Here is a 14,040-nt window from a genome sequence, read left to right as displayed (position 1 = left end):
ATCAGGTATAACCAGGGGGTAAGGCTTAAGGCTCTATCTTTATGCAATTTTTTATATCTTTTACGAGATATTGTCAAGCTATAATTTTCTATAAAATAAATCAATATTTTTAAAAATGGTATAAAAGTTTATCAAAAATATTTTTAAATGAGCTTTAGGAATTCATCTTATAAAAAACGAAAAGTTAAAGAAACCCGGTTGACCGGTTTTGAATACTCTTCTAGTCTGTATGTTGAAATCAACTTTTTGAAGCCCCCAAATAACTTACAAACATGATTGATACATTAATATATGTATAGTGTATAGTCCGGTTAGTATTTAAAATCTAGAAACCCTCTTCAAAACCTTTTTTCACCATTTTTTTAACAAAAATTGTTTTTAACAGTGCTCTGTATCGGCTGTGCCGATATTTTCTTAATATTATCATTTTTATATTCAGCTTATATTTTTTTTTCCTTTTCAAATTCAATGTTAAAGATGGAAAATAAAAAAAAAACTCCCGCGGATTTTTTATTCATAATGATTATTTTAAGTAGAATTACCACAAATTCCACTCCTCAAACCAATTTTAAATATTGACACACTCCTATATTTCACCAAATTGACTTAAAAGTCGGTTTTTGTTATCCAGACAATATTGCTATGGATTTTGAGGTTCAAAAATGTTATTACCCTAATGTATATACAAAAAGGAATTACTTTTTGGACATTTTAATCAAATGTTAAAATATATTTTCATTTCTTCAATTAGACCTTTTTCATAATCATTAGCACACAAAAAAAATAACACTTAATTTATTCCATTAACAAATCTTTAATTCTAGCTATTATTAAAAATTTTATTTGAATTAACTATTTTTTTATATTAAAATATTTTATTTATGTTTATATTTATTACTGCACTCACTCTGTATTATGTGTTATTTGTATGTTTTTCATATTAGTTTTTAAATACAGATTCAATTTTCGTAAATTTACGAATAAATTATAACCAACTATTATACACTTCTTAAGTTCGATTCTTATTTAAAAAAAAAACCCTCTAGTTATATATGATTTGCGCAAAACATAAAAATATATGTATGTAGCCGAAATTATGTGGTTATTCATTAAAAATTATTTAAGATTTATAAAAGATGATTTATGTTAACTACATGCACTATACATATACGTATGTATGTAATAATCAAATGTAATTATAATGATTAATTCAATAAATAATTAAAACAAACATGTATATTTATTGTATTCAATTACTCTTTAAATCGATTAATTCATATACGTTAAGAACATATATTTCAAGTGGTTGGTACAGTACGCAATTAGAGAATCAATCATATGTCGGTTTTAAATCATAGGAGATATAAGTGATTTTAAAGAAGGGATTCATTTTGTCTTTATTAAATATAAAATTTACTTTCAACCCAATCATGAAAAAAATTCCCCGGGAGTTTTTCCCCTTTTCGTTTTTTTAACATAGAATTTGAATAGGAAAAATGAGAAAAGGGAAAAAAAACTCCCGGGGAATTTTTTTCAAAATTGGGCTGTTTATAAAACAAGAAGCAACTACTTTAAAATCGTAGATATTTCCAAAAATAGCACTACTCGACAGTCAAAAAGTTTTTATATAATTTTGGTACGCTGAACACATATAAGGCAAATATTTTAAAATCGCGTACTTTTTACGCCAAATAACTTGCACTCATGATTGATACATCTAAATATGGTATAGTCGTACAAATGGCTGAGCCTTTGGTGGAAATGTTTATACCTCTGAGGTATGTCAGAAACGGTTTCGCATAATAATTCTTCTCTTAACAGGCGGCGGACTTCTGCCGTAAATCGTTTTTATCTCCGATACAATACAATCTTAACCAAAATACAGAAATATAAACATTTTCAATCAATCAGACTTTGAATCTAAAATAAAAAAAAAATCACAGCCAAAGAATATCCAATTGGCGTTAAAGCAAATACAAAAATTATTTAGAGAATTGTAGTTTTGTTTTTATTATATTTTTGTATTTGAAAAATATTCATAATTGCTATGTAAACAGCTAGCAGTAATACTTAAATATTAAAATAATACAAAAAATAAAATTTCTTTAAAATATGGCCCATAAAAGTAAAACATATAAAAGACGATCGATCCTACTAGAAAGGATCGAGCCAAGAGCAAGTAAATACTTAAAAGCATTCTCTAAATAATTTGTTCTCAGTTTAATAAACGAATTTCAACAACGAAGAAAATGTAAATGAAATGAATGACAAAAAAAATTAAATAACTTAGCAAAAGTATATTAGCAATAAATAAGTGTAATATAAAAGGATTAAAAGTATAATTAATTTTAAATCTTATACACACAATCGAGAAAACATGTAGTTTACAAAAGGATTGTTGCATTTTTTGTTCATGTCCGTTCTTCCTGATCATGATCGTGCTTTTACAATTAATAATTTGGCGACATGCTGAATGACTAGCACTCACTGCTCTTGACTTTATCCAGCAAAATAACGACTTAATTATCGATTTGAAGTGTTTGGCTATTTACATTTATTATGTTGAGAGGATGATTTCGTATATAAGCAGTTCAGTTCTGATTGCTCAGAGCTTCTCATTCCCAAACAAAACTTACTGTTGTATGGGCCGTCGAAATAGTAAAATATGAGGCTCAGGTTTGTGTATCATGTAATGGATCCAACCTCGTGACTGTTGAACACCAATTGAACGCCATTCGGCTTCTGACATGAGATGTGTTTTGGGTACCAATTTCACCAGCTCCTTAGGAAGCACCACATGTCTGGATAAATTACAGTATGATTTATAAATCCAGTTATAACTAATTTGCACAAAACCTTACCTGTATTCATATTTTTCATCATAGTATTTGTCGGAATAGTATATGTCCTTGCTCATTTTGTTGCAGGATAAGTTCTTAAGTATTTAAGGTTATGTGTAAACTAAACACAAAGGAATCCTTAGAAAAGGAATTTTAAAATTCGAGTTCTCTTGGCGGCAATATATTTTACACAAACTCTTCTTAATGCAAAAAAAAAACACTTTGTTTGAAAATTTGTTTTAAAATGCTTCACGCTTTTAACAAAATTCTACTTTAAACAAATAAAAATCGTTGCCAATTCGTTTAATAATGTTAAAAAAAAAAACAAATTTGAATATTTCAGCGTTAACAAAGACTCAAATATAAATTTAATTGACACAACAAAATAACTCTCTTCAGTGCAACAGCGTCAACCGCCGAAAATGTTGTTCAAATTTTCTGTTTCTTTCACATTCTGCAAAAGCACAATGTGTTCAATAGAGATAGCACATCAATGTGCGTCGTCAGCGACCTCATGCGGTTAAAACTCCCAACAGGGTTGCAAAATTTCTTATAATTAACGCACATCTGGCAACTCAATATAAGAGATGTATTTTTGGTACTTTTTTTAAGCAAAAAATCCCTCAATCTTTTTATTTTTTATATATTTAACTTTTAATAAGTAAATAAAATAGGACTTTAATATTAAAAAAAATATAAACTGATGTTGCATTGCAATATCTCACTGAAAACAACAGATAAAATGATAAAACTATATGAAAAATTTAGCTCTGTGTATGTTATGTAGTAGAATCTAAAATTTATTTCATAATTTATATATTACTGTAGTTTTTAAACAAATAACTAGATCCTAAAATCGTTATATATACATTTTATCGGCAGAATTTATACTTTCAGCATGAGTGGCAAACGTATATGTCGACCCCATAAAGTATTTATATTCTAGATCGATAGATAGCGGAGTCGATATAGCCATGTCCGCCTGTCTGTTAAAATCATCTTTATAAAACCCTCAAATAACTGCCACAGTCCCTTTTCGGTAGCTATATAAATTCTGGAAAATCGGATATAAACAAAACAAAAAAAGCCACCATATATGGAGAGCTAAGTCATAACTAATAATATACATATCAAATGTCGTTCACGCTACGTATATAAAGTAGAAATTCGATTTGACAGTGGGTCAACATCGGGAAAAATATTTTTAACCCATTTTTTTACAGCAACATTTTTTAGATAAAAAAACATATTTTTCCAAAAAAAATTTTAAACAAAAAATGTGTTTTCTCGAAAAATTGTTTTATTTACCAAACAATTTATTTTTAAGCAAAAAAAACTTTTTTCAACAAAAATATTCTTTTTTTTTGTTTTATTTCAGACAAATGTAAAAAGTTCTTAAATTGACAAATAATTCCATAACAAAGTCAATTCATATTTCATTACCTCTGCGGTTTTAAATTAATAATAACAGTAAAACAGTATGTTTATATTTAATTTGAAATTTAATTACACTTTAATTCATTACTAGTCTTTACATACATTCATACATAGATTATTAAATAAATATATTATTTTGAGGTACAATGTTATTATTTTTTTTACTAAATAGCGAAATATTAGTTAATATTTCTATAGGATGTAGTTGCTTTGTTTTTATTTTTTTAGCAACTAATTTATATATCAAATAATTAGAAATTTATTACACGCACGATGATATATTCATGTTTTATACATTTCATTTGCTATTTTAGCAAAGCTATTTTGCATGTATAGCATAGTTTATTTTACCCCTTAATAAATAAAATCAATTAATATTCTCTGCTGTCCCATTCGCAGTAAACCTATGATTTTTCACCAGTTAAAAAAATATATTCTATATGCAATATTAAAAATTTGTGTTGAGATTTTTTGGTTTAAGCTCAAAAATACAATAAAGAAAATGATAGCGTTGTAGTTAAGACAAAAAACACACAATTAACTGAAGAAATACAACGTAAATAGATACAAAATAGTCTTATGTTTTCAAACCCTTTTGATGACGTTTGACGCGAGCATAGGGACCAACGGCTGGATCCATGATAAAATCGTACAACACACGCGTCCAACTGGTATGTTGTGGCATTGTGTCATAAAACTCAGGAGCTATCTTTTTCACTTCCGGTAAACGGGAGCCGGGTACAGCTGGGAAATCATGATGTTCATTGTGGTAGCCTACATTAAATGTAATCCAGTTGAGGGGACCATAATAGGAGTAGGTCTCAAATCCTTTGGCAAACATGTAGTGTTCTGATACAAAATGTCCGGCCACTGGATGTAGTCCCATTGCCAATATTGAACCCAACACCAAATAAGCCATAGCTTTCCAACCAAATATGTATACAACCAGAGCGTTGAATGTTAATTGAATAATGGTGTTGACAATTTCCAAACGTGTTGGTGGCTTTGGATTTATAATAAGAGGACGGAATATATAGAAGAAAGGCTGCAGACATACCCAAAGAAATTTGCCAAAAGTTGAATCGAACAACTTTGCCTCCAGTAATGTGGGTATATCAGTATCAATCACTTCATCTCCTTGATATCTAAAAATTAAATCGATCAGAATAAAAAAACATTAAAAATGTATTGTTGTTAAACAAAAATCAAAAAGCCACTTGTTGTTTAATGTAAGAATCCCAGAGAAAATACGTCACATGGGTGAATCACCACCCTCCTCTAAATGTACTATATGTACATACATATGTATTTACGTTAAATGTATGTATGTAAATTATCAATTGCATGTAAATGGCCACCTAACAAGCAAAAAGCAACTAGCATTTCAATAATTAAACACGAGTAGTAAAATACGTTCTAAAATAATAAAATATATTAAACTATAGTCATAAACAACTTATTAAAGTGTTATTATAACCTTTTCCAATGCATTTTCATTTCCACTACAAATATTTTTTCCCTGTAAAATTATTTTTTTTGTAGCATTTAGTTTATTACTTATATATTTTTTACATACATATGTATACTACTTTAAACATTTCTATATGGAATCAGAATTGATTAGGTTTGATGGTTAGTCAACCGCCCAGTTTACGTGCCATTTCTTTACACAGCAATCAACAATATACTTAATTTTTGTATTTGTTTTGACTATAGATAAGATTACACACCAACAACGTGATACTATGGTGTTTGATTGGATCGATAAAAACAGGGAATAACCTAAGAAAAATTGTTTATCTACAGGATAATTGCACATAAAGAGTTGACATTTTTTTAACAACAAATCTTCATATATTTACTTAAGTTTTATTTACGTCATCATTACTGAATTAATGTATATATTTTTCAGAAATGACTCCTATCCCACTTATATCTTCTAGTCTTTAACAACATTTTAAAAAGTATTTCATATATCTTTCATTGGACATTTATTGGTTAGACAACGCCCTCCCAAAAACAAATAAACATTACGGTCATATTGAACAACCACTTGTTTCATATATTACCTGTGATGCTCCAAATGATATTTTCGAAACGATATAGACATAGGTAAACCAATCGGCAAATTACATATAAAGCCTAGTATGCGGTTGTGCATCGGTCGACTGTGTCCAAAGGCCAAATTGTGAGCTATCTCATGAACAGCCAACATTAGGGAATGATTTAAGATTCCTCCAAAACAGTAGGCTGCTAATATTAACAAAGGCCATGAAAAATCTTTCACAATAAATAAAGCCAAAATTTGCGTGAGCACCATCGCTCCTGCCACCCACTTAAAGTTGGGATCATATCCAAAAAGTTTTTTGATTTGTGGGTATTTTTCCAAAATAATTTTGCGTCGCGATGCATGTGGTTCCTCCGTGTACACCCATTCAAAGTCAGTTCTTGATACCTTCTGACCCATTGTTGAGAGATAAAAAAAACTAGTTAAATAATGTCACCCGTGCGCCACTAATTTTAGTATAATTTTTTTCTATTTCTCTATTAATACTGTCGTCAAAAAGTATGAAATTAATTAATATGCTTCTTCTTGCAGGTCTTCTTCGTTGTATTGCTTCTACTTGTCTTCTTCTTTTTACGAAAAACAACATTTCTGTTTATCATTCATGTTACATGAATTAAATTTTGATTTAAACACAAACCGGAACAAAAATAAGGTATTTTTATAGAATACACATCGGCCATTATAATATCCAAAATATTTATTATAAATTGTATAAATTAAACCATTTTTATTTCATAAAAATATTATAACAAGCTAAACAGCCGGTTACTATTCACTGTAAATTATTAACTTTAAATAAACTTCAGACAATTACACGTGAGTCTCAATTTACAATGTAGGCATAAATAATTCATTACTTGAATAATATATTGTACATATTTCAAAATGTACCTATTATGTATGGGAATTTGGGAAAACGGCTTATATATGTTTTTCTGGATTACTCTGTGTAAATATATATGTTATTTTAATTATTTTATGTTTATTCATTAAAATTAACGAAAGTCATAGTTGATAAGTACCAAATTGTAAGGGAGAGTTATAAAAATTTAAATTCGAAAGTCAACGGACGTGTTTTATTACAAAATTAGAAGTGAGATTGCAAAAGTAAAATTTTATATTTTTTTACTACACCTTAAAATAAGTGTAATTTAAATTTGATAAGGGACAATTGATAAGGAAACCGATATTGAAAGTGTTATTCGTTACAATTATAAGACTGCGCAACTACGCTTGAGGCTGCAACTGCAGCCTGTATTCTAAAGCATATAATTCCTGACTAATGGTGTTTCATCCTCTGAAATGTGGGTAAAACAATTTAAAAATATAAATGAAATTTATAACATTAATGAAAATACAATGAGGGCGTTGATAATGTGTAAATTGGGAGGAAGAATTCAAGTGTGGCTACACTCAAAAAAATTTTGTGAAATTAAACTCAGATAAGATAATGAAAGAAAATATGAAAGTTTTCAGTACAAAAGATTATTGGAGAAGTAATTTCGAAGAGTGCAAATGGATATACGATGAATCATTTATAGACTATTACAAAGAGAAAGTTATGCTGTCTAACAAAATTGGAGTCGATGAAGAAGAGCTTGTCGACTCAGTTGAGAACACAAGCTAATCTACAATGTTTTACTGACAGATCAAGGTTATTACAAGCATTTTCTAAAACTGAACTTAGACAACCAACTCAACAATTTCAAGGAAAATGTGACCAGTAGTAGTGGCGACAAGAAATTCCGGTGTTACAATTATAACAGCTATGGACACTTTGTCTCAAAATACCAAAAGCCAAGACGAGAAGTAGGAGCCTGTTTCGGGTGTGGAAGCTTGGAACATCGAGTTGCAAACCAACTGGATGAAATGAATACCTATGGTTTATTTAAATTCCAGATTTAATTGTAGGTTTTCTTTAGAATGCTTAATAGACTCGGGTAGCACAGTCAGCTTTGTGAGGAGGTCAGATATATTTTGAAATATGCGATTTTGGAAAATACTTTCTTTTTTTATGGACATTTTTATGGAATGGTAAATGAAAGTTTATGGCAATTTGAATGTTGTGCGATTATTGATATGAAGGTAGCGTGTATTAAGATGCTAGTCGTGTCTGATGCGACTACGTCATACCAGTGTGTATTGGGTAGGGATTTTCTGGACAGGGCGGGTTCCAAGCAGACTACTTGTGCTAGGGATAGTGTTGTGGATAATGAGGTGGGGATAATGATTTTAATTTGACTATTGGGGGTAGTATTGGAAATGGTGGGATGGTAAGACTTATTGATATGTTTGATAAGGTGTATAGTGAGATAAGATTGAAATTGAAAGATGATAAATGTTTTAATTGTAACCCAGGAAGACTCGGAGGTCGAATTGCAAAAACTGTTGAATGAATTTTTGGAAATGGAATACATGTGGCCGAGCGATTCAGAGTTATTTCTGAGGGAAGTTTTTTGTCTTTTGGTGACAAATGGTTTGCTTTGTACATTAAACGTACTAACCGAAAATAACGGAAGCTTTAGTAAAGATTAAAGTACATGAGACTTCAATCAACTGGAGAAATGTTTTGTATTACTCATATCGATGGCTTAATATAAAAAAGGCGTAACTCGATTTTTTGTTACTGTACAGGAGAAGGAATAAACTTAATAAAATCCATAAAATTTTAGAAAAAGTTTTAATGAAATTTTTAATAAGAGACATCACATTTTATTTCTCATAAAAAATAAATAATTTCTCGTATAAAATTTATTTTTTTTTAAATTTTAATGAAGTTATTTAATATAACCTTTTTTTTCATTGATATTTTTGAAAAAAAATAATTCGTTACGCCTTTTTTATATTAAGCCATCGACAAGAGTTAAAATTTTTGAGTTATGACACTTATAACAAATGAGCGATATTGATAAGATGGGTGATTAGCAATTGTCAAATATTTTTTAATTACATACACAAAACTTTTGCAGTTACATGGACGGAATTATTACTATAAAGGAAATAAGGTCAAGTCAAATTCCAAAAAAATGTATGTCCAAGAAGATGAGTAAAAGTATATGATATTTCAGTTTTCGAGTAAATACTGTTATGAAACAAATCGAAATTGATATCAAATTCCATGCGAATCGAAAGATTATCTAAAACACATGTGCTTATAAAGATAAAAGCTAAAATATACCACCCTCAGCAAAAGAATGTTAATCATCATTTAACCACAAGTAGATGTAGTGTATCTCGGAGCTTTCTTTACCTTTGCATAATTAGATTTACTTTACGCATTGTATTTGTTTTTGTTCCATATATCGTAAATATGTATATTTCACACAGGCTATATTTATTAAAATTTTAATTATATTAGTAATTCTAATATTATTTGTTGGCTTTTTTTGTATTTATTTCTTTACAATTTTATTCCAGTTTAATGATTTTAAAGACTGGTTTTACTTGGTATTTTATGTATTTTATTTTGAAATTAATTTAGTAGTTGTTTTTGTTGTTTTGCTGTTGCTGCTGCTGCTGTTTCTGCTGATGACGTGCGAATGGACAAACAAAGAAAAAATAAAATAACTATATTTAAATTAAATCAGCAATATTAGCGGGCATTTCCTCGATAGTAGTGTGATAAAATTGTTCAATATCCTTAAGGATTCTGCGATCCTCTTCAGTAATAAAATTGATAGCAACACCTTTACGACCAAAACGTCCACCACGACCAATTCTAAAATTAAAAGAAATAAAAAATATTTTTCAAGCCGTTTTTTTCTTCTTTTGTGAAAACACACGTACCTATGAATGTAATTTTCTCTATTTGAAGGCAAGTCATAGTTGATAACCAATGACACTTGCTGGACATCAATACCACGGGCCAGTAAATCAGTTGTGATAAGAACACGAGATGAACCGGAACGGAATTGTTTCATGATCAATTCACGATCACGTTGTTCCATATCACCGTGCATAGCCGAAACGGTGAAGTTGTGGTTGGTCATCTCTTCAGTCAATTGATCGACCTATGAGAGAAACAATAACAATAAGTAATTATTTATAATTTTCAAACTTATAACCCGTGGTGTGGTGGTTTGGTTTCTTTCTATATTTACCTTACGTCTGGTGTTGCAGAAGATTACTGACTGAGTAATGGATAATGTGTCATACAAATCACACAAGGTACCAAGTTTCCAGTTCTCTTGTTTGACATTGACGTAGAATTGCTTAATACCTTCCAAGGTAAGTTCCTCCTTCTTAACTAAAATGCTGACGGGGTCACGCATGAAACAACGACTCACTTCCAATACATCTGGTGGCATAGTGGCCGAAAGAAGAATAACCTGCACGTCTGTGGGAAGCATCTTGAAAACATCTTGGATTTGGTCCTTGAAACCACGAGACAACATTTCATCGGCTTCGTCCAAGACGAACAATTTAATGTTGCTTGTACGGAGAACCTTGCGGTTGATCATATCGTACACACGACCGGGTGTGCCGACAACAACGTGACAACCAGCTTCCAAGTTGCGTGCGTCCTCACGGACATTTGTTCCGCCAATGCAGGCGTGGGAATGAACTTTCATATACTCGCCAAGTGCCATAACAACACGTTGAATTTGCGTGGCCAACTCACGAGTTGGTGCCAAAATCAAAGCTTGACAGTCACGGATGGACGTATCGATTTGTTGAAGAATGGCAATCGAGAAGGTTGCAGTTTTACCAGTACCTTTAGTGAGAAAAGAATAATGTAAACACAAACGTTGTATTACTAGTGTATGCTCCACAACACTTACCTGACTGAGCTTGAGCAATGACATCTCTGCCTCTCACACAAGGAATGATAGCGCGTTGCTGGATAGCTGAAGGTTTCTCGAAACCATAACCATAAATGCCACGCAAAAGTTCCTCACGCAAATTCATGTCATCGAAGTTATCGTAGACTTCGTGCCAAGTTGACTCAATAACACCTTCGGGTTCCATACCGGCGGGTCCTTCATTTACATCACTTCGATCATCCCTAAAGAAAAGGAAAAAAAAAAAACAAAACAAAAAAAAACATCAGTATGTATTTTTATAATTTTATCTCTAATTTTCATTTATATCAAATACATATTTTCTTTACATTATTTAATAAATTGTGTATATAGGTTTGTACTAAATATATTTCTTTTTTGCAAATTTATAAAACTTATTTTCTATTTTTCACACGCGTGTGCACTTTTTAGCTTCTTTTTCGAAAATGTGAATAATTATTTCTTTTTTTTCTCATACGCTTTCCACCATTTTAATTTACTCATTTGAGTTGAGTGGCATTTTATACACACAAACAAATACAACAGCATTATAGCCATCATCAAATGCTAATCACAATTCCAGTCGCATTTGCCAATTCTGTTTTCTTTTCTCATGGCACCACCAACAACAACCACACAACTGACTCAATCGTACGTTTTCTTTCTTCCTTTCTATGTGAGTTAAAAAAAAGGTGGTGTTTCATCGCAACAAAAACAATGCCCGTTAAGAATTAAGTTGAAAAGAGAATGAGAAAAATTATTCATGCCAGAAAAATGTTGAATAAAACACTAATGAATAAATGGAAAATGGCCGATTCCTTGTTACTTTTTTCTAAGAATTTTTGGACAGAATTAATTTCTATTCTTAATTTTTCGGTTGAATTCTATTGTATTTGTAATAATTTTCGCTTCAATTTTTTGACTACATATTTTTCTTTTGTAGTTGTAGAGGTCGTGCGACATTCGTGTTTTTACCGATTTTATGTAGTTGCCGAAGAACCACTTATTCACGAGAAAAATATTCCCAAACTTAATTTCTTCATAATTCTATAATTTTCACAACACTTTCATAACTTTTTATATGTGCACACGCAGAATTATCTCTGCTATACAAAAATGGTACTTTTAATATTTTTTTCCATTGTTTAATACTAACATTTTCTGAAATTAATTTGGCACTTTTTTTACACGTGCTGATTCTGATTTGTAAAAGCAAGCGAAAGGGCTCTGTCTTGCTGAATTTCTGACTCATTTGCTAATCTTTTTCTTCACGACATAGCAACTGCAGCCAACTTTACTCTATATATCCGGCTAAACTATATGGCAGCACTAAAATGCATTCACTATAAATTAATAACAAATTAATTTGTTTCTTCTCTACATTTTATAAACAGCTGACAGAAAAAAAAACAAAACAATAAACAAAAATTATAAAAGTAAAAAATAAAAATAGCATGACGCAGAGCGGTTCATTGCAAACACAACCAACGGGAACTTATCTTGAAATGGAGAACACACATGACGAATTGCCGAGTATAGACTTCAAAGAAGGTCGTTTTCCGTTTTGCATCGTTTGGACTCCAATACCTATGCTGACATGGTTCTTTCCTTTTATTGGCCATATGGGTATTTGTATGTCGAATGGAGTGATACGAGACTTTGCTGGTCCCTACTTTGTTTCCGAAGACAACATGGGCTTTGGAAGACCAACGCGTTATCTGCGTTTAAATCCCAAATATGTTGATGGCACTACTCTAATGTGGGACGAAAATGTTTCTAAAGCTTCCGTACTCTACGGTACTCGCATGCACAATCTATTCTGTGATAATTGCCATTCTCATGTCGCAACAGCTCTATGTGGCATGCGTTACAAAAGTCGCACGGGCTGGAATATGATTATTTTAGCATTCTGGATGTTTTTTTGCGGTCGCTATGTGGGGTTTTCTGGTTTTGTAAAGACTTGGATTCCATTTCTTATCGTATTAACCATATGCATTATTCTAGGTGTGTATTTCTGAGTCTAAACATGACAGTATAATGAATTTAAATGTAGTATGTACGCAATATGTATTTAATTATTAGTGGTAGTATAATTCTACTAGAATTGTTTGGTTTTAACGGTTTCGAAATAACGTTAATCCAAACCATTATTTTAATGAATAATGTAACAAATAAATAGATTTATTTATAAACAAATATTTATTTTTTTAACAATTACAAATAATATAAGGACATTTAAAATTTATTCGCGCTCAATTGCTCCATTTATTTCATCGGCGATTGCAAGAAGTTTTTTCCATTGGTCTACTGATAATGAAATACCCTTTTTGCCGGGCAAAGATTCCCCATTTTTTTCATAGTACTCTCGAATATCTATTAATTTACGTCCTCTGAATTCATTAATACGAACCTGTCGTTGCTTCTCCAAAACCCAATGATTTGTATTTTTATCACTGCTCTTGGATTTACTGTCATTGCTATCGGATGTCTCCTTGGATTTCTTTGCCGGGGGATGAGTCTGAAATTAAACACATTTGTTAAAATATTTTTAATCACTCGTTGTATTAAATTACATCATCTGGCCCGGAGTCACTGTCACTAGAAGATTCTTGTTTTTTAGTTTTCGGCATCTTGTTGGGCTTTTTTAGATAAATAAATGCAACGAAATTCAGAAATTGGCAATGGCAATTTGTATGCTGTATGCGGTTTGATTGTGCTATTCAAAGTAAAATGATAACATTATGGAAATATTAGGCGGGATATATGTATATACCACGTAGTGTTGCCAAGTCTATTAAAATGGATTATTATTTGCGACGCAGCTTGACACTATTTTGAAAAAATCATTGATATTTTTAATTATAATTATTTATTTATTCCAAGTACATAGTTTTTACACTTAAGTAATCCTACT

General features: G+C 30.7%; 5 protein-coding genes across 6 annotated transcripts; 1 reads left to right on the top strand and 4 right to left on the bottom strand.

Moving 5' to 3' along the window:
• Positions 1-1,982: 1,982 nt before the first annotated feature.
• Cks30A (Cyclin-dependent kinase subunit 30A) lies at positions 1,983-3,069 on the bottom strand. Its single transcript, XM_065500573.1, has 2 exons — positions 2,862-3,069; positions 1,983-2,801 (listed from the first exon to the last, which is right to left on the bottom strand). Exons 1-2 carry the CDS (start codon positions 2,915-2,917, stop codon positions 2,633-2,635), a joined length of 225 nt encoding a protein of 74 aa, XP_065356645.1. The 5' UTR covers positions 2,918-3,069; the 3' UTR covers positions 1,983-2,632.
• Positions 3,070-4,323: 1,254 nt separating this feature from the next.
• Positions 4,324-6,883, bottom strand: ifc (delta4-sphingolipid-FADS-like protein ifc). Its single transcript, XM_065502255.1, has 2 exons — positions 6,347-6,883; positions 4,324-5,422 (listed from the first exon to the last, which is right to left on the bottom strand). Exons 1-2 carry the CDS (start codon positions 6,742-6,744, stop codon positions 4,855-4,857), a joined length of 966 nt encoding a protein of 321 aa, XP_065358327.1. The 5' UTR covers positions 6,745-6,883; the 3' UTR covers positions 4,324-4,854.
• A 2,740-nt stretch (positions 6,884-9,623) lies between these two features.
• On the bottom strand, positions 9,624-12,440 carry eIF4A (eukaryotic translation initiation factor 4A). Of its 2 annotated transcripts, none has more exons than XM_065502251.1 (5): positions 12,283-12,440; positions 11,127-11,350; positions 10,446-11,059; positions 10,132-10,355; positions 9,624-10,063 (listed from the first exon to the last, which is right to left on the bottom strand). In XM_065502251.1, coding segments are annotated over exons 1-5 (1,209 nt in total). In that variant the 5' UTR covers positions 12,285-12,440; the 3' UTR covers positions 9,624-9,918. The 2 variants fall into 2 exon arrangements, with proteins under 2 accessions (XP_065358323.1, XP_065358324.1); XM_065502252.1 differs by lacking the exon at positions 12,283-12,440 and adding an exon at positions 11,456-11,474.
• A 90-nt stretch (positions 12,441-12,530) lies between these two features.
• LOC135952357 (transmembrane protein 222) lies at positions 12,531-13,322 on the top strand. Its single transcript, XM_065502253.1, has one exon. It carries the CDS (start codon positions 12,581-12,583, stop codon positions 13,142-13,144), a length of 564 nt encoding a protein of 187 aa, XP_065358325.1. The 5' UTR covers positions 12,531-12,580; the 3' UTR covers positions 13,145-13,322.
• On the bottom strand, positions 13,307-13,837 carry Ssb-c31a (single stranded-binding protein c31A). Its single transcript, XM_065502254.1, has 2 exons — positions 13,700-13,837; positions 13,307-13,644 (listed from the first exon to the last, which is right to left on the bottom strand). The coding sequence occupies exons 1-2, from the start codon at positions 13,754-13,756 to the stop codon at positions 13,369-13,371; spliced, it is 333 nt and encodes a 110-aa protein (XP_065358326.1). The 5' UTR covers positions 13,757-13,837; the 3' UTR covers positions 13,307-13,368.
• Between the last annotated feature and the right edge of the window lie 203 nt (positions 13,838-14,040).

The sequence above is a fragment of the Calliphora vicina genome, chromosome 2, assembly GCF_958450345.1.
Source record: "Calliphora vicina chromosome 2, idCalVici1.1, whole genome shotgun sequence".
Classification (NCBI taxonomy): domain Eukaryota; kingdom Metazoa; phylum Arthropoda; class Insecta; order Diptera; family Calliphoridae; genus Calliphora; species Calliphora vicina.
This window is presented reverse-complemented; position numbering and strand designations above follow the sequence as displayed.